Source organism: Coturnix japonica, chromosome 8 (assembly GCF_054131305.1).
Source record: "Coturnix japonica strain WE chromosome 8, WE-NBRP24, whole genome shotgun sequence".
In the NCBI taxonomy this organism is placed as follows: Eukaryota; Metazoa; Chordata; class Aves; order Galliformes; family Phasianidae; genus Coturnix; species Coturnix japonica.
The window spans coordinates 12,587,676-12,608,206 of NC_140670.1; the positions used below are offsets into that span (position 1 = coordinate 12,587,676).

Genomic DNA, 20,531 nt, shown 5'->3' on the forward strand with positions numbered 1-20,531 from the left:
TCTGGATGATATAAATACGTCAAAACCTTTCTTTTAGTATCTGTAGAGTCTTTATGCTGTAGACACTTGGTCTTCCCAGAAAATGGATCTATGTAAGAGACAACAGCTAGCTAACAGTAATGGAAGAATGGCAACTACTGGCTTTGATGGATGCATGAGCTAATTGTATGTATGTTTTTTATCAGTGAAAGAAAATGTCTAGTTTTGTTGCTGTATGCAAAATTAGTATTACTTGAGAAAGAAACCTGACGAGGAATACAAAAGAATACAAGACGTGAAAATATTTTTGTTACAAATAATCACAAATAGACTTCAGACTTTAAGTTATTGCAGTCTGGCTTTCAGGAATTCTGTAGTATAAGAAATAGTAACAAAATTCTTTTGTGTTTTTAAATTTTTTCAATGCTGTCTCATGCTATGGGGAAGGTCAAGGTGAATGTATGGCTTAGAATAGGGTTTTGTGCCTGCTCTGTCAAATGTACCCCCTGACTCTATTTTCTCTAACTTTTATGGCCCCATCTAATAAAACAATCCCATTTTATCTTCCCTGCATCTTTTTTTACTTCTTCCTCAGAGGCGGCTGGTAAAATCCCTTGAAGATCTTTGTTCACAGTATGATCTGACAGTCAGAAGTTCTACTGGTGATATTATTCAGTTTATTTATGGAGGAGATGGTTTGGATCCTGCAGCAATGGAAGGGAAGGATGAACCACTGGAGTTTAAGCGAGTTCTAGACAATATCAGAGTAAGGATTACTGACATTTTGTTCCAAGTGAAAAGACTATTATGCGTGTAAGAAGAAGAAAGACATTATGCAGAGCATCGTTTCAATTTAAAAAAAAAAAATTAAATCACCTTTTTGGCAGGTCCTGATCAGAGTTTTTCAGCACATGTATGCTAAGAGTTACAGATACCTTTTACATTAGAACAGAGTGACTGGAACCTAAGAATACGGCTTTTCACTGCTCATACACTTACATAGGTGTATATGTATAACACCATATAGTAGTGAAGTTACTACTGATTCAGTCAGATGTTATGTTGGATTTAAATTACACAAAGTAATTCTTATTTAAATCAAGACTTCGTTTTTGTGCTGAATTACTCCTTAGGTCATCCTAACATTTTGTTGAGTAACTCTGGAAATATTGTGATTTTTTAAAAAAAAATACTGTTTGTTTTTGGTTTTTCTTTCTTTTCCACAACATACGTAAAGCCTTTTTCTGAAATGATTGTCTAAGTTTCTGTAATCTGAGTGTAATAAATTGATAGAACTAGGAAGATGTGTACACCTTCAGATTTGCTTGAGCACAAATGTATATGGGCTGTTTTTTCACAATAGACAAACATTGAGCTTAAAAAACCACTGTTAATCAGTTGTATATATCTCTATTCTATGTCTCTACAATGAAACTTCATTTAATTTTAAGTGAATATTTATTTTTTTTTCCAATTAAGGCTGTATATCCATGCCGAAGTGAACCAGCCCTTAGTAAAAATGAATTGGTGTTAACATCTGAATCTATCATGAAGAAGAATGAATTTCTTTGCTGCCGAGACAGTTTTCTGCAGGTAATATCATTGTTGCTTTCTTATCATGCTGTTATTAACCTTACCTTATAACTCAAGGTAATTAAATAAAATGCTTTTATCAATCTGTAGGAGCAGTGGCTGAATTTTATTCATTAGTAACAGGGATGGTAGTTTGCTCAGTGGTAGGCTTTTGTATATTTTAGGGGTGGGGAGGTAGGTCAAGCTGTGCTTAATGTGATAGATGTTCACAACGCAGACATAAGTTAGTGATTTTTGGGTATAAGTTATCATTGATCTGATTGGAGGTGTGTTGCTGGAATTTCTGCTTGTTGCACAATGATACAGTCATGTGCTTTCTTTGGGATGTCAAAAATTAAACAGTCCTAATTGATTCCATATCAGAAACTACTATATAATCTGTTTCATGTGTTTGTTTTGATATTATTGACTTTCTGAAGAGCTGCTTTTAGGCATTTCTTATTTTCCTTCAATAAACTATATTCTTATACCTTTCTACATTGCTTTCCTTAAATACTAACCCAGATAAAAAACTTCAGCCATATGAAGTACATTGCTCCAAATGGTTTTATCTTTTGGAAAGTATTTGCATCTCTTTCAAGGATGACTAAATGTTCACATGACTGTTTGAGCTCATAATTATAAAAAACTATTTGTTTAAAAGAGCTTCACGCATTGGGGTATTTAGGAGTGTACCCTGCTTGAGACTACTTCAGGAGACAGAGATAAGAAGCTGCAGAAATAAGCTTACTGTAGATATGTGGAAGTTGAACCTTTGGATTTTTGGCAGTGATGACAGCAACGTGAATTCAGTAACCTGGTATTGAAGGGTTTCTTTTTAATAGATCAGAGTACTTTAGAATTCTATGATAGCAAAACCCGTGAGCAATGTGATGTGCATTGCTAGAGCAGAGCAGAAAAAAGCATTTGTACTTAAAGTTGAAATAAACTGTGAATCTCGACAGCACCTATAAGGGGAAAAAAACTGAAATATGCCAATGTTCATAGATAAAGCTGCTCTTTTTGAGATGTGGTTCATTTCTAATCATATCAGCAGAAGTTAACTATATTTGTCCTGTTGAAGTGTTATATTTACATAACATTAATGATAATGAGCTTCACTTTTGCTTTTTAAGTTTCATATACTGTTACATTTTCTCATTTCTGTTCCTTTTTTTCTGTTCAACCTTGAAGACATTAACTGAAACAGGTTATGAAAAATATAATGAGGTAATCGTAGCATGTGTGTGCACTGTGTGAGCGTTATTGTTAGTGCTTTAGCTGAAGATGTGTATATGGTGCTAAAGGAATTGATTAGCACATATACATTACTGCTTGTTAAATTCCAATTTAGGTATCCAGCATAGTAATTTAACCAAGTCCTTTTTTTAATGATGAAAACCATGACATGAATTCATCACTGCAGTAAGTTATTTAGTAATCTGAGGGTTTGAGAAAGCTATCTTTTGGTGCATAACTTTCCTTTCTAGAATTCATTCTTTCAATTTACATTAATGCTAACTTTTTTTTTTTTTTAAAATATTTCTTATCTCTTCCTGTACTTTCTCTTCCTTCTGTTATTTTCCGAGGTGGTTATTGTGATGGGCTAATCCAATCTAGTCTACAAAGCAGGGTGTCTAAATAACCTGTTTCAAGTAGGCTGTGTTCATTCAGCTTGTGCTATGTGCTCACTAGAGGGAGATCAGCTGATGGAAAAAGTGGAATGTTGGCTGGACCAACTTTAGATATGGCTTAACATTTGATTACAAGCGCTTAAATATATTAAAATACAGCAGTATGAAAACTTTATTCATATGGAAATGAGGAAACCTTGTTTTTTTATCAAGAAAATTATTTTCCTAATTTCTGGAGATGACAAAAGATAAACACGCGGAGGTGTGGTACAAATACAGAAAAGGCCTTGGTAGTAGAACATGCAGAGCTTACCTAATTAATGCAACTGGATTTGAATAGCTTCCTGCTGAATTGTGGTGTATTTCAGTGGGTTTCCTAACTGTGAGAATTCCAGTAGTAGTTGTGCTTAACATGCATAGATGCTCCTACTAACTTAAGTGTTGGGAAAAATGATTTAAATACCTGCGTGACCAGGCTTTGTAGACTGCTATTTTAACTAAGTGCTGGCTATTATAGAAACTTACGAAGTCAGTTTGTTGCCTTTTTGTTAAACATGTCCAGACAAAAAGACTTCATAGGTTTGGACTGCATGAAAAATATTATTTGGGAGCTGCACTGTGTGTGCTTATAGCGCATCACATTCAAAATGATAATTCCATAAACAGGGACAGACTCTAAAGGAGTCATCTACCTCTACTTTTTATTTGTAGCCTGAACTAACCCGTAGTTTAGGTAAACTACTAAAAGGTCATGGAAAGTTGAGAGTCATAGGTCACTTTTTTCTATTACTTCCACATGAATAAAATGTTTTGATAACGAAAAAACTCCTCAGTTTAATAATTGTCTCTGTTCTTTCTTTGTTCCTACATGGAAGTAAAACTTAATCAAATGATACATTATTTATAATGCAGAATTGTATATAGAACATAGTGGTTTATAATGCTAGACACTTAAACATATATTTTACTACCTTGGGATTGTCAAACAGTAAAAGGTGGCAATAAAATTGGTCCCAATGCCATTTGATTTGCTGTTATGTATTTTCCTGTTGAAGACTTTCTCCATATTTCCAGATGATTAATTCTTCAGTCACTATGACATCATCTCTTGAGTTCTTGTGGTTCTTACTGTTATTGTTTCTGTCCCTTGGTTTTTAGGAGATTAAATAAAAACAAAAGAGCTTATCCTATGTTGTTCTAGAGGGAGAAGTTGGTATTGTGTTTTTTGTCATATTCCCTTTCCACCCTTCCAGAAATTAAGTGTATTTCAAGATGGAATTACTTTAAAGCATCTCAAGTATTGTTTTTATTCTACAGATCAAGTGTTGTTGACTTCTGTTGACTTCTCACAGTGTTCTTTTTAGTCATCCATTAAAAAGATTAGTTTTTCTAATACTGCATTATTACTTTAAATTTAGAAAATAATTGAATTTATTAATTTTATCCAACGTTCTAATGATCAAAATTATTCAGAACACCACAGTATTTGATTTGTGAGTTATGATGATTTACTTAAGGGCAAACAGGGTGGAAATGTATGAATGCAACCTATTTCATACATACAAGAAACAACATAAAGCATCCATTTCTGCAGCACACTTCTGTTGTCTGTCCCTTCATTTGATCTTTGTTCTAATAGTCACAGAACATGGTGAACTGTCTACAACTACTTGGAATGAGAGTGAGGATGTTCTATTTTGAGAGTCTGAATATTGTTAGATTGTAAAAGAAGGACTTTCATAGTGATCTATGAATGGAGTAATTATATTAAAGAGAAAAAAAAAACCAAAAAAAAAAACCATTTACTCAAATATTTACTAAATTTTGCAAGTTATTTTCATTGCCCAGCTACTGCTGCAGTTGGAAGGAGTCCAGTAGTGACTGAAGAGGTAATACTACATAATCATTCTGATTGGCAGAAGGGATTGTTAGGGTAAAGGGGTTTAAATGGACTAAAAATATCAAACCTTTTGCTCTTCTGTGAAGGCTTGCTTAAATTGTTGAAGTGGATGGAAAGAATTTCCTCTTGGTTTTTAATTTTTTTCATTTATATCTTGGTTTTCAGTAGCTATTATAGTAGTGACTTGCCCCAAGTCCACTTGCATGAAAACTTCAGTCATGGACCTCATGTTTCATATCTATATCCAAAGCATAGTAACTGAGTGATGTTCCATAGAAGTTTTGGATATTTTTGTAACAGTATTATTTCTGTTGGCATTCCAGTAAAGACTATTACAACTACCTCTGGGTAAGCTTAAGAAAGTGACTGGTTTATGTATTAATATATTTTGAATGCTCTTGTTACAAAACCACTCTACGGTATAAAGAAATCATTTTAACTAAGTGACATAGTCTGATGTATTTCTATTAGTTTTAAGAGGTTATTCTTTTGTATTTGACATTTTATCTGGATTCATTCCATCCCAACCCAGATTAAGTATGTTTGTGAAAATCTGAACAATTTTTATCGGGAATCCTTTACTTACTTCTCTTGTTGCAGTCCTTTCCATTTTGATTTATTTTGAATACTGAGAAATGAGTGAAAATGGTTTTGTCATTATGGAATCCAAATAATATTTTTGAGACCACCATCTCAGATCTCCTTGTTTTCAGTGCGTGCTCAGGAAGGATGCTTTTATTCAATGTGGACCGTACTCCTCTGTGTTGCTACTAATTCACAAGAGTAAATTTGATTTGCTAGATTTTAGTGTGTTTAGTTTTAATATTTCTCTTTGTATTGTGCAGTTAATTTGTTGTAAGCATTTCATCTGGTTCCCTAAGCAAATAATCACTGAAGATTTCAGTGTGAAGAACTGTTGTCTATCTTTGCTCACTGTTATTTCCATGTAATTTCAGGAAATAAAAAAATTCATCAAAGGTGTTTCTGAGAAGATAAAAAAAACTAGGGACAAGTATGGTATCAATGACAATGGCACAACAGAGGTAAATAGTTTAATGTTATTTTTAATGTTATTTTAAGTCTTCATAAGATACTTCTTTTTCAACTGTTCTGTTCTCTCTATAGCCACGGGTTTTATATCAGTTGGATAGGATTACTCCAACGCAACTGGAGAAGTTTCTAGAGACCTGTAGGGACAAATACATGAGGTAAATTTGGCTTATTTTCTCTGTTTATTTAACCAGTTTAGTATTTTTGCTTTATGTGCATCTAGGAGTGACACAAATGCTCAAAACTACGTTTTGCTATTTTACGTTATGGTTTCTGTTGTGACTGCAACTCAAAAAAGTATGTCTTACGTGTTCTTAAACTTGAAGAGCTAGTAACATCAAATACATTGTGGGCTTAAGAACATTAACTGCAGGATCTAAGGAAAATTGTACGGGAGAATGTAAACTATTTTGAGATTGCATTGTGTACTGTAGTCAACTTCATTTTCTGTCTTGTAAGGACAACCAGTGCTCCAAGTACATAAATTTTAGAAGGGGACAAATATGAGATGCTCCCATTAAATGCGTAACTTGTAGGGGAAGTCACTCATCAGTGTAAATTTTATAATTAAGTTGAAAGTAAGGAGGCATTAATGTCTGGATTTTGCTCTAATTTGAAGTAGTCTGCCTGGTAATTTATTGAAGACTTAATAAAGATCTCTTGTGCTTAAAAATATAAAGGGGAATTTTGAAAATACTGGTTATGGACTTTTCTGAATGAGGAATCTATTAGATAGTGTATTTACTATCTGATAGTTTTGGGAATGAGGGACAAGTATTTTGTTTTCTGTTCTGGATGTTATTGTGAGGCTGTAGCTTGCCTATATCGTAAGGCATCCTCTTGCTTTGAATTAGATCACTGCCTTCATGCATTGGTTACCCCGTAACCTCTCCTATTGTTTATTTAAAAGCAAAGCAACCAACCAAAAAACCCTCACGAGTAATAAACTCTTATTACGTCTACAAGAATAGTCTCTATCTTTGCTTGCATAGGATAGCCTTACTTGAGTTCCACATTTCTTTGTGTTTTTATGAGACCCTTTCTTTCTTTGTCAGGGCACAGATGGAGCCTGGTTCTGCAGTAGGAGCTCTTTGTGCACAGAGCATTGGTGAGCCTGGCACACAGATGACTCTGAAGACTTTCCATTTTGCCGGGGTTGCTTCAATGAACATTACTTTGGGTGTGCCAAGAATCAAGGAAATTATTAATGCTTCAAAAGCAATTAGGTGCTAACATTTACTTGTTTATTTTTAGTTCCCTCTCTAAGTGAAATCTGATGGAAAAACATAGTGATAGCTTTTTCCTATTGTCAATAACATGCTAGGCAGTATCCATGCAACACCCAGATAAGAAGGATCCTAATGTCTTTGTAACTAAGTGATGATTTAAAGCCAGAAAATAGAAGAGTTTTCTGTTTTTGTTTTGCTTTTTGTTTAGAAAATTAGAAATTTTTTACACAAGTTTAGTATGCTGTTGGTATCTATCATAGTGTGTGAAACTTTCTAGTGTTTAGTGAAAGTTACAAGTGTAACCTTGAAGTTGCTCTTAAATAATACCAGAGTAGTGTAGGCCATTAGAATAGTAACTATTGTGTTATTTTGACCTCTTATGTATTTGCTTAATTTTTAGCAACCTAAAGTACATGAATATTCTTTAAATGTACCTGAGGAGACTCAAAGTCTTTCTATGTTCTTAAATGCTACTCTTAGGCTTTGTAAAGTGAGCTGTAATTCATGTTGCCATCTCTAATTTAGTTCAGCAATTTTCTAACTCTGTTTTCTTGGATGTTTATTCTTTATAGCACACCTATTATAACAGCACAGTTGGACAAAGATGATGATCCTGATTTTGCCCGACTGGTGAAAGGAAGAATTGAGAAAACTTTGCTAGGAGAGGTAGGAAAAATTGTATTATTGGTAGTGACTTATATTTAAGTATGAGCCAATTACTATAAAGCATTTTAATCATCCTTATCTGCTAACTATTTAATCTCCATTTCCTCAAGATATCGGAATATATTGAAGAAGTGTTTCTTCCAGATGATTGTTTCATCTTAGTGAAGCTGTCTTTGGAGCGCATTAGACTACTGAGATTAGAGGTGGGTTTTCAAGCTCTTAATCAGAACATGCTTTTGGAAGGTTCCAGAGGGTCTTCTAATCCTTTCCCAGAAATAAAAATGAAAAAAAAATGAGAAATCTATGAAATAGGATATAGAAAGTGAACAGAGGGTGTTCTGTGGCTGTATTTACATCTACATCTTTTGCGGGTTTTTTTTGTTTTGTTTTTTTTTTTTTACTAGCAAAGCAGATAATTTTTCATAGATTTGGAATTTTTTTCACCATTTCTTGGTGTTGTTTTCAGAGCAAGAATATTATTTTTTTTTTCCATCTGTTAGGAACATACACGCCTGTATGTTCCTATTAGTTCCTATGACCTTCAGCATAGGCTGGTGTATCACATAAATTAAAAGAGTAATTTTAGGGGCTTTTTTGTTTTACTTTTCTGAATTCCAGTTTCTGATTTCCTGTTGGGAAGGCAGAAATATTGTCCGCTGCATGTCCTTGAGCAGGTTTATATATGTTGAGATATTCAGATGTTTGCTGACTGATATTTTTCACAGGTGAATGCAGAAACTGTGCGCTACTCAATTTGCATATCTAAACTCAGAGTGAAGCCTGGAGATGTTGCTGTCCATGGAGAAGCAGTTGTATGTGTGACCCCTCGTGAAAATAGCAAGAGTTCGATGTATTATGTATTGCAGTCCCTGAAAGAAGAACTACCAAAGGTTAAAACAACTGCTTTGTTTTGTGTTTTTGTGGGAGATATTCAGTAATATTTTGGTGGGAAGATGAAATAGTTGGTTTTGATATTGACAGTAAAGAAAGTAACCTGAGTTCAGAACTTTTGATTTTGATGCTTCTACTATACTGTGAAAACTAAGGTTCTGTTAATAATCCTTATATATAAAATTGTAGCCTTGGTACTTTCATTACAAGTTGTGTTTTTGCAGCTTTATGAGGATACTGGCTACTTTGACTTTTAAGAATACTGATAAGTAAACCTTACTATTGGTAGGATGCTTTTTCAGTTGCGTAGCTCTACCATACAGAGCCAGGTCTTAATATGAGGATGTGTGATGGTATAAAATAGAAAATATAGGTGGTGAGTAATGTTTACTGGTACAGTGAGTCATATTGCACTAATGTAGACAAGAGCACAATATCTGATTTCACATACTTTTACATTTAGTATCTGCTCCAAAGACTGAAGGTCCAAAACAGGTTTAAATTAAGGTTTCTCTTTTATACTGTATTGCTGTAGACATAGAAACAATTTGTGGTTTTGTTCTGTGCAGGTTGTAGTGCAAGGTATACCAGAGGTTTCCCGAGCTGTCATCCACATTGATGAGCAAAGTGGTAAAGAAAAATACAAACTTCTAGTTGAAGGTGATAACCTGCGAGCTGTTATGGCTACTCATGGAGTGAAAGGAACAAAAACATCCTCTAACAACACTTACGAGGTAACATGCTTGTTGGTATGGTTGTTTTTTGGTTTTGATTTTCCAGTAGCATCTTTATTACAAGTGCTTTTTTGTGTTCAGATGCTGCAGTTTATAATCAAGCTTGATTTCACAGGAGTTATCAGGAGACATTAACGCAAGAGAATAATTTGGTTGGCATCACAATTGAATTCAGAGTTTTTTTTCTATAAATACTTTTAAAGCAAAAGTGAACAAAATGCTATTAATGTCAGTGTTACATGCATTTGATGGTATTTGTTCAGGCACACATGTTGTCTAAGGTTATTCATTAATCCTACATAATCTTTTTTGTAGGTAGAGAAGACACTAGGAATTGAAGCTGCTCGAACCACCATTATCAATGAGATTCAATATACAATGGTGAACCACGGTATGAGCATTGACAGGAGGCATGTTATGTTGCTGTCTGATCTTATGACTTACAAGGTTTGTACTATCCTTTTTTATTCAGTCTAACATTGGCTTGTTATATATTAATTTTACCATATTGATGATCCTTCAGTCAGATAGGAAAATAGGAATCAGTTATAAGTTCAGAGTATTGTAACTTGTATGGACTAAATGTTCTTGATTGTGCATCAAACAAAAGTGGCTGATGAATCATGGGGAGTGGGTAAAAGTTCTATATTGATTGAAGACATGTTGAACAATGAATAGAGAAACATAATTTCATACTGGAAATTAAGCTTAAAAATAGCAGAATGAAAATCATCTGAGTAATTGTGTATGCAGTTTAAGGTTTGCTTTGCAGAAAACTACATGGGGTGTGGCTCATAGCAGCTGTACTATGTATAGGAGTCAAAGAATACAGACTTTACAAATAGAATCAGATTGCGTTTAGAGTATCAAGAAGCTTCCAGAAGTTTTTATTAAAAGAATTATCTGCGTTCATTATTGGTTTTGCTTTTTTTCTTCCTTCACATCCAAAATGTTTTTTCAGACGTATTCGGGTCCACTTAGTGAAGTCAGATTTTCCACTGTTGCCTGCCAGAGCACGAGGGTTTGATCTGGGGAAAATGCATGAAGAAGTTCAGACTTCTCCCAAAACTGTAGGGCTTTGTTGTACTGGCTGCAGCAGTCCGCGGGGCTGGCTGTGCAGAGCTGCCACACAATGGGGGGGGAAAAGGGCATCGGAGTGCAGTGCTTTACGCTTTTTGGGCTCCTACTGTGCATTCTTTTGCCACAAAACTGCTCAGAGTCTGTTATAATTGGGATGTCTGTTAGAAACAGAGGCAGAAGTACACCAAGCTAGTTTTAAAAAGAGAAGTGTTTTTATCTGGAGATTTTAAAAATGAAGACTTAACATGTTCTGTAGTTCTCTGGCAGTGGCAGTCAGATTTATTGTTAGACAATAGGCAGTAGATTCAGTATAGTGCTAGTCTGAATATAGCTCTAGTCTGAGACACCACAAAAGTTTGTAACATAGCAACTAGCTTATATTTGTGTGTTTTTTCACGTCTGTGTTTCTTTCATTCCTGTGTTTTTGTATTCCTGTGTCATAAAATACCTTAAGAGTTTATTTCTGTAGTGCGTGAATGTCTTTTGGTTTAAGTACTTGTTACTGTAGAACTACTGACTTTGCTGTGAAGCAGCATATTATGAAAATGCCATGTAGTGGATTAGTACTTTATCTACTACTTGTCTTATGTGCTTGTTAGAATAGAAAAATGTGTTTTTGTTCTTGATTATTTTATTTTATTTTTTAAAGTAGAACTGACCTTGAATTGCTTTCTTCGGTTTTCTCCATCAATCAAGGGTGAAGTACTGGGCATTACTAGGTTTGGACTGGCAAAAATGAAAGAAAGTGTGTTGATGCTGGCTTCTTTTGAGAAGACTGCAGACCATCTGTTTGATGCTGCCTACTTTGGACAGAAGGACTCTGTTTGTGGTAGGTATTGCAAATCCTGTTGTAGTTTGTGGTCCTTACCCCACAGCTATAAACCTCTTCAAAGTATGTTAGATTTCTTAGGTGTTTTGAAGCTTTCTGTTCAACTTAGATGTCAAACTTCAGGTCTGATACTGATCTGTATTTCTTAATTCTGGTAGTGTGGTAGATTTTTCTGTGCTTTTTATCTCTGTTGGATGTTTGTTTAATGTTGCTTAAGGAGGGCATTTACTTATGTGGATTTTCTATTAAATTAAGCTTAGAAAAGGAGAGGCTTAAGGTTTTATGCTCTTTATCATGTCTAAGGCCTACCATCCAGGAGCTGTAACTCCTCATTATACTTCATTAGCTCCCAGAAATTCTAATAAAACAAACATGATATGCTAAAGTTTACTGGCTTGCTTCTATGTATTTCAAGATGGTCTTAAAAAGTGTAGTCAGCATTACTCAGTGTTTTGTAGACAGAATTTTTTCACAATTAATTATACCTGTTAGAAACCATTATATAACCTGTGAGCATTTCAAGAACTTTGACAATTTTGGCTGTCCAGCATTCCATATGAGTGGGATCCTAGGAATTTTTAAAAAATTCTGTCCAGAACTGAAGCAAAAATACTGTGGCCGACTGATTCCATGCTGGACAGTAGCGAAAAGAAAATACTTTTCTCAGAATTCCCTCTGAGATAATAAAATCTTGTTTTGAATGATGTGAAAACTAAAGATCTTTTCATGTTGCCTTTTATGTAAATATTTTGATTCCAAGATGTAAACAGAATGAACAAAACAGAACATTGTTCCCTGTCTCCCCAAACTGAAGTTAATCCTGCTGGCTTTCTTGTAAAGAGACTTAATTTGCATATTCCTTGGGGGGTGTGAAAGTGTAGTTTAGATTTAAAAGCCTGAAGAGATAAAAACACTGGTTTCTGATAGTTTAGTTTTAATATGGCATGTTCTTTAGAGAAATTGAGTTCATCAGAATGTCTGGGATGTCAGCTCATTTCTGTGAAAAGTTAATAGCAAAGAATAATAAAGTAGACAGACCAAATCTTTAAGTTCAAAATAAGCAATTTTTTAATTAAGAAAATGCAATAAATAAAAATAGCAAATGAAACTAGTGAATACACTTCTTTAAATGGAAGTTGCAGATATTTGAAGGTAACTTGGCCAGATTTGACTGAATTATTTGCTCCAACTCAATAAATTAATATAGAGTGAATTTGCTGCGCAAATTCTGGTGTTGTCACCAAGTGGAATGCAACTTCTCCAAAAACAAATGTTCTGGTGTAACACCCTTTGAATAACGTATTGATCTAACATTCTGATAAGCATAACATTTAACTCAATATAGTAAAAGGAAATTGGTTTTGCAGATGTAAGCTTCAAGGAGATTGATAGGTGATATGCTCAGAGTGGACAAGTTAAAGCAATTACAGTTTATCTGCATTTCTATTCTTCAGGTGTTTAGAATGTTGTTTTTCGTTTTTTCCTCTCTAGGTGTTTCCGAGTGCATCATCATGGGAATCCCAATGAATATTGGAACAGGACTTTTTAAGCTTTTGCACAAAGCAGACAAAGAATCAACCCCTCCTAAAAGGCCTCTGGTATTTGATAATAATGAGTTTCATATCCCCATTGTCACGTAACCTTTGGGTATAATACAAAGTAGGGGAAAAAAAAAAAGAAATATCAAGGAAGCATAAAAAAAAAGTATGATTTCTATGTGTCTCAATAACTGAATTGGTAAGTGATATACTAGCAGAAAAAATGTCTAACTCTTCACCATCTGTTGCTTGTACAAACTTTTAAAGGAGAGATTTCTCTGTACCAGAGAGCAGAAATTGATGTAAGGTGTATTTCAGCTGATGGTTTTCTTTGCTAGAATTTTCCATGGTACAAATAATAAAAATAGAAACATGCTTTGGAATGACTTGAAGTTGTTAGTACCTTCTGGGAATTACTTCCTAGGCTAGTTGATGCTAGTTTGTATAGGGACAGAGTTTTCCTTCACCAACACAAGCAAAGTTCTGAATTTTTTGCCATGCAATTCCTGCTGCCTATGAAGTAAAAATACTGTTCAGAATATTACATATGTGTTACAACATCTGAGACAGAGGGTTTTTTTGTATGGGCTTTTTAAAGAAATGATTTATATCTAGATTACTGAAACTGATGAGAAATAATTGTGCTTTGGGTACTCTTGTGGCAGGGCTGAACAAACACTGAAAAGCATGTCAAAACATGGTGTTGGAGGAAAGGAAGTGCTGCACTTGGAAATATGTGCTCTGTGTGGGTGGATCTCAAGTGTCAAAGCTACTGTTGCCATGCCTTGTGGTTCTGTAGACAGTGCAAACTTCTTGTATTACTTAAACCTCATAGTAAAGCTACATGTTTGGGAAAATAACTCTAGAACTGGCTCATTATTTCCTGAGAACTAGGCTATTCTGGAGGCTGAAGGAAATTTTGAGCAACTGATGACCATGAGAAAAGTATGCTTAAACTGTAATATTTGCTACAAATGGAAGTGAGGAGCCATTATATTTGTTAAAATTGTTAATTTGTTAAAATTCGTGCAATATGATAGCTTGCTTTATTTATCAATGTTTTCATTACTGTTAATGTGTGGAAGTTGTTCTTAACTCAGTACTGGACAAATGTATTCAGACTTGATACAAACCTGCTGAAGTATTCTTTACACTTGCACACAGTGTATTTGGAAATGACATCTTAACAGAAGCAGCAGAGATCATTCTATAGCTCCTAAGAAGTAAAACTTGAAGAAAACTAGAACTGAGTTACTGATTTCATTTATTCTATGTTAATGTCATGAGTGCTGTCAAAAGCATTTGAAATACTTGTTCTTAGCTTTTTTTTTGCTTTTTTTTTTTTTTTTTTATTTAGTAGTTTTCTTTTATCCAAAGTTATTATCCAGGAAGTGGTTTTCCTCCCCATGATTGTGCTTTAGGACTATAAAAAGTGGCAGATTGTTAAACAGTTACTAAGTTCTGTGAAGATGGTTATTTGTAGTTCATCATGTTCTTATAAACTTTTATAATATAGCACTGTTGTTACACTGAATCTGCAGCTTAAGGCAGTCATTCTTTTGGAAGTTTCATAAGTGAGCAGGGTCATCTGAACAACTCAACCCCATTTCAATTCATAAAGCAGAAATAGAAAGGAAGCTGCTTTCATGCATGGGCATGAAGTAATTTGAAAGTGTTTTAATCTTTAGCCTATTAGACTAGTTTTCAGAGTGAATACACTATGTTATTTCAGTGTAGCGTGTTTAGAGTTACATTAGTGCAGTGGAGGGAAACTATCTTGGTTCTTATTCTTGTCAGCAGTTCTTGGATATGAAGTGTACTCATAACATCAATCAAGAAGAGCAAAGTAGAGACAGAAACTGAAGTTGTATGCTCTTAAGGGCAGCTGAATAATCTGGCATTTAAAAATGAATGAGTCTGTTCTGCAGTTTGTCTTTACATGGCAACCAAAAGAAAAGCATAAAGCTGCTTAACCAGAATGTAAAACCTGGTGTTTTAAATTTGGGGTTCCGTTGCTCTTAGGTTTTCTTTAACTTCATCTTATGTTGCAGAGAAGACCCAGTGTGAGATTCAGATTTGCTGATCTCAGATATTTTTGTATTTATGTAGTACTGGGATATTCTTCTGTCTAGATTTTAGCAGGGTAAAGATTTGGAATGTAATGCATTTGGTACCTGCTCTGAAAGCCATATGCATTTTTCTGTCTCTTTTAAGAGATAAAGAATTCAGGATACATTATTATTATTATTTGTATCAGCGAGATTGCCATTTAACAGTTTGTCTGTGAAGATTCTATTTATTTCTTTTCAAAGATGGGATAATAAGACAGGTAGGGGCCAAACCAGTAGCTTTCCTGTGGATAAGTACATGACTTCGTCATGAGAAACTAATGAAAAAGCTTGGCATTTTTGTGAGTACTTTCTGAAGGTTCTTATGCAGTTTTATTTGTGTGAGATTTGTATTGATATGTGGCCACCTAGTTTTCTTTTGTAAATATGATGAAATGTAGCTATTGAAGTGGTGGCTTTTCTCTTTTGTATATCTTAAGTATTTAGTAAATTACAACTGTTATCATTGCCTTTAGTATGACAATAAAAAGAGGCAGAGATTATAATGTAAACCTTGTGTTTGTTTATTGATGCATTATAATTTGTGCATAATTGATTTATGGGTGACCTGACCCCCCCCCCCCCCTCTCTCTCTCCCTCATCTACTTAGTTAAGACAGTTGATGATTACTGAGTTTTCCAAAAAAGAAGTTTCTAGTAGCTGGAAAGAGGCATCAGTGAGAGCTTAATATCCTACCGCTGTACTTCTGAAGTGATGACAGTTTAGGATTTAAGTGTGCTTCTCAAAGGAAGAGAAACAGTAGCTCAAAGAGCCATTGCAATAGGCAGTCCCTCAGTTTTGTAGCATTGGTTATTTTTGTGCTTGCAGACAGGAATGTCTTTAGAAACTTATAGAAAATGACATAAAGATTTCAGTAGTATCTACTTATGTACCTAAATTCTTCTGGAAAGAATATAACTCATGAATGTAGTGTTTTCAAAAGGATTAGCTAAAACTATGTATTTAAACCTGGAAAAATCTGTTAGTAATAAAAATGTGGAGGGGGAAGTAATAAGAATGTAATAAAAATTTGCCTGGGATTTTCTGTTGCCTAAGAACAGAAAAATTAAAAGGGAGCAAATTAGAAAAAATTTATTAATGCTTTAATGCACAAATACTTTATGGATCATTTAGATGTGATTACAGCATTGTTGTAATCACAAAGCAAATTTATCTGAACTATTTGAATAAAGATCCAAATCTCACAGGGCAATCTGAAAGAACAAAATAAAACCAAACAGCCTGCTACTTCAGTATGCTAGTGCTTGTGAAAATTAAGGCTACTTGTAGCTAATAAAGTGAAAAATTTCCATTGAATGTGACTAGGTAATATTCCATATTGTTTCTGGAAAAGAGAGATGAGTTGCAATTCTCTATTTTTAATTAAGAAAGGGTTTTTTTTCTATGTTGGAGTTGAAATACAACTATGAGAGAAGGAAGGTAGCCTCTCAAAACAGTGTATGTAAGAAAGGAAAGTAGAAAACAGTCCTCATGTGCTTCTTTCATGAATTGGGAAAGGCTTGCTTTTCTTTTGCCTCATTTTGCATTTAAAAAAAAAAAAAAAAAAAAAAAAAAAACTTAAAAGAAAAAAAAACAGAAATGATTGTTACAATCTGCATTTGTTCTCTGTAGTGAACATTTAAATAATAGCTCCAAGAGCTTCTCTGAAGCATGAAGTTCTGGCAGCTCACTGGGTATCATCTCACATTCTGCAGCTGCTGGTGAGCACTGAGGCAAAGCTGGATTAATAATGTTTGAAGGTGATGCTGAGAGATGCAAGATACCAATGTCAGGAACTGGAAATAATATGAAACAGGTGGTCTTGTGTGTACTCACAATTGAAAACAGCAAAACATATGAAAGATGACTTCCCCTTTACTGCCTGAAAGCTCTGAAGTTGCTGTAGCTTTGTGAGTGCCTTTCAGCTGTGTAACTATTCACAGGAGTCTTTTGAACAAGGTCTTGACTGTACCATGCTGACAGTGGTCTTCTCTGAATACAGCATTGTCCAAACCACATTTTATTCTGATTATATATAGCTGTGTATGTAAATTTCTCTGAAACTAATGCTTCCTGTTTATTTTTGTGAGGAAAAAACAAAACAAACAGCTACAAGCACAATAACACTGTTTGGAATACCAAATTCTCTCAGCTACAAAAAAAAAAAAGCCACCATTATTTCTCAACATTGTCACCACAGTTAGCCAATTTGTGAGCATGAGCTGATTGAAGCGCTATTCATTTTATGATGACAGCTGTGCGTGGCCATCTGGAACATGACTTGTCTATCACATTGCTGTCACCACTGCACCACACACCACCTTGCTGTTTGGTCTCTATAAGCATTCAGCAAATGTCAGTATATACCCATGAGTGTTATTTTTTCCTGCATGGAGGAATTCTGTGCTACACCTTTGGTTCATCTTCGTGTCCATGTCAGGCACCATTTTATCAGTGTGCCCCTGTGCTTCCATCTGTTACGCTGCAGCAAAATGTAATGGAAGATTGTTGGGAGGGTTCAAGCTTTACTGATGTACCACCAGTATTCACCTGTGATATTGTGGGCCAACCTAATTAGGAGATACTGCTTTTGGAACAGCCCTAATATAAAGCCTCTGTATTCATCAAATGCTTACAGGTGTTTCTTAATCCAAAGAGACTCTTGTGAGTCCAAGCCCAAACCCTAACTGTGTAGAGTAGAAAAAGCTGATTGGGGTGTTTTGTTGTTTTTGCTGTTGCTTCTTGGAAGAACTGATGGTGAATGTGATTAACATAGCATGGGAGTAGAGTTGTTTCTCCAGTTATTTAGGATGGAAGGAAGTGGAAGACAGAATGCAAAAAATAACAAAGAAGTATGGAAATAGAGTGGAAGTTCATGTCTGTTTGTGGAGAGATGTGCCAACTAGGTGAAGTGGCATGTAGGTGTTAGTAATCTCTAGAACCAGCCTTAGTGAAGCAATGGAAATTACAGAAAAATTAACATATATTTCCCAGAATTAAGATTTCATCATTTTTACTGGAGATCCCACTGTGACAACTGATAGTTAAATCATCATTTACTCATTAGGTGATTACTAATAATGAGTAATAATTGAATTATTTCCCTTCAGTTATCAGTACAATCTGGTTATAATAGTCATTCCATCAACTGTACAAAAATACAGCAGTTGAATTACAGTGACATGCAGTAGTTAAGTGTGGAAGCTGCATATTGAGTTCTAGTACAGTTCATGCAGAAGATGATATGAAAATATATAAAAGTGGGGCAATTAGGAATCTGGTGTTGATAGCTCTGGTTAGATCACACATATTCCTGGAAAATCCTTACTTGGGGGCTTCTAAATAGTATTAAATTCCTGCTGCTAGGTCAAGATATGGAAATGGCATAAGTTACTTTGGTAGTGGTGTTGCCTTTCCCATTAGAGGACAAGCTATGATGTCTAGGATGATTTTTAGCAGAGCCTGTTGTGACAGGACAAGGAGAAATGGTTTCAAACTGATAGAATAAATTTACACTGGATAGGATGAAGTTTTAGCAATAATAGTGGTGAGGCAACAGAACAATTGTTCAGAGAGGTGGTGGGTGCCCTAACCTTGGAGTCATTAAAGGTCAGTCTGGACAGGGCTATGAACAAGCTGATTGAGCTGTAGGTGTCGCTGTTCACTGTGGGGGAGTGGACCAGACGGCCTTTAAGGGTCTCTTCCAACCCAGTAAGTTCTGTGATTCTGATTCTATATTTGCAATGAATGTTTACCACACTGAGGAGAGTTGACAAGTTCTAGTACACAGGTAAAAAACTGGAGAGTATGCAGCCTCTGAGTGGCTTCCATTTTCTGCTGAAAGCTGAAGTATACCACTGGACCAGGTTCATTACACTTCCATGCTGCCTATGCTTTGTCACTAGCTGGCGATCAGAAGTGAGGCTGTTGTGAAAGCAGCACGTAGCTGAATTGTTTACTGCAGGTATTTTTTTCTCCTTTGTAGTAAAGTGTGTGTTGTTGGGTAATATTCCCATATGTATGGCAACTGTATCTGCTTATGTTCTTCTTTTTAAATGTTATATTATGCAAGTTTTTAAAGTAAAATAAAGTTATTTGCCAGGAAATATGAAATAGTGAGACTGCACTGAGGTAAATTTTAATGGTTCCAGAAAGTGCCAGCATTAGGCATGTGTGAAACTTGGAAATTCTTTGATTTGTTATTTGGTGTTGTGCTCACATTTGAGAAGTACTGGTTAGCAGCATGGTGTGATTCGTCCCTGTTTCTTTTCCTATGATACTGTGTTTTTCTGTTACTTCATAGAGAAGCCGTTTCCTCAAGTCATTTCATAAAGATGTAAGTTCTTCAGACTGAGCATTCTGGGGTTGCAGGTAAGGGATCATTTGACTCAGGATGATTCACAGAGTTGCTGCTGAAAGCTCTTGCTGGTCTTTGCTTTGGTGGGAATGGCCTTGATCGTAGTTCTGCAGTGAGATGGTGAAAGATACAGAGGTCAGACGACCTTCTTCATTCTGCTTGCTGCTCGACCCCAGCACTTTGCCAGTGCAATGATGTTAAAGTGCTTGCAGTATATACATAAAGGTACCTTGAAAATCCACAAGTCTTTTTTACCATAAGCAAATCTTCCAGGTTTTCATCTGGAAATATTTTCCAGTTCCATCAGTGACTTCCTTTATACTTCAGTTTAAAGAAGATCCTTAATTCTTCTGACTTATGCCACTGCAGTGCTTTTTCTAGTTTCCTTTTACATTTATTCATTTTCTTCCTGTCCTTGTTTCTCCCTTCTGGGCCCCATTGACTGTCACTGCTGGTGACACTGCTTCCCTGCAGCAATGCTATGCCAACCATAGTGTGCCACTGGCTGGCTTCAGCTCAGCCATGCGAGGTTGCTGTGAACCCTTGCCTGGAGGATAATTAAACCACTCAAGGAAAAAACACTTCCTCAGCACATCTGGATGTGGAAATATACTGCCATCAAAATTATCATTATGGTCAAATAACTTCTGAGCTGATGACCTTGTTATGTAAGGAAGTGTATTTGTGCTCTGAACTGAAATACAGGGCATTCCTGCTAGATGGGGTTTTCTTTTATCACTGAAAACTCTTCATCTGCTTCATTTTCCACTTTTCTCTCTGGCCTGCTTTTGTTCTTTCCTGAGTACTCAGCACAGATGTTTCACTTGCTGTGTTTTCATGTGTTCTGTTGAGAATAAGAAGAGATGCTCAGTGCAGGTGCATGGTACCCGGGATGTTAGGATCAGCTGCTCCTGCTGTACACTTGTGTGACCTTGGGAAATCCATAGGCTCTCAGTACATAAGT

At 35.3% G+C, this 20,531-nt stretch overlaps 1 protein-coding gene across 5 annotated transcripts in view; it reads left to right on the forward strand.

The window, feature by feature from the left end:
- Positions 1-15,722, forward strand: part of POLR3A (RNA polymerase III subunit A) — a 30,222-nt gene extending 14,500 nt beyond the window's left edge. For 3 of the 5 annotated variants that reach the window (XM_085554206.1, XM_015866792.3, XM_015866794.2), the window contains exons 21-33: positions 575-745; positions 1,459-1,572; positions 2,746-2,781; positions 6,042-6,128; positions 6,211-6,293; positions 7,191-7,361; positions 7,937-8,030; positions 8,141-8,233; positions 8,756-8,920; positions 9,491-9,655; positions 9,971-10,102; positions 11,432-11,564; positions 13,056-15,722. In XM_085554206.1, the coding sequence (XP_085410332.1) occupies positions 575-745; positions 1,459-1,572; positions 2,746-2,781; positions 6,042-6,128; positions 6,211-6,293; positions 7,191-7,361; positions 7,937-8,030; positions 8,141-8,233; positions 8,756-8,920; positions 9,491-9,655; positions 9,971-10,102; positions 11,432-11,564; positions 13,056-13,204 (1,593 nt within the window). In that variant the 3' untranslated portion in view covers positions 13,205-15,722. The remainder of the gene's footprint in view (positions 1-574; positions 746-1,458; positions 1,573-2,745; positions 2,782-6,041; positions 6,129-6,210; positions 6,294-7,190; positions 7,362-7,936; positions 8,031-8,140; positions 8,234-8,755; positions 8,921-9,490; positions 9,656-9,970; positions 10,103-11,431; positions 11,565-13,055) is intronic. The other 2 variants (XM_015866795.3, XM_085554207.1) reach the window with 1 other exon arrangement.
- Positions 15,723-20,531: the final 4,809 nt, after the last annotated feature.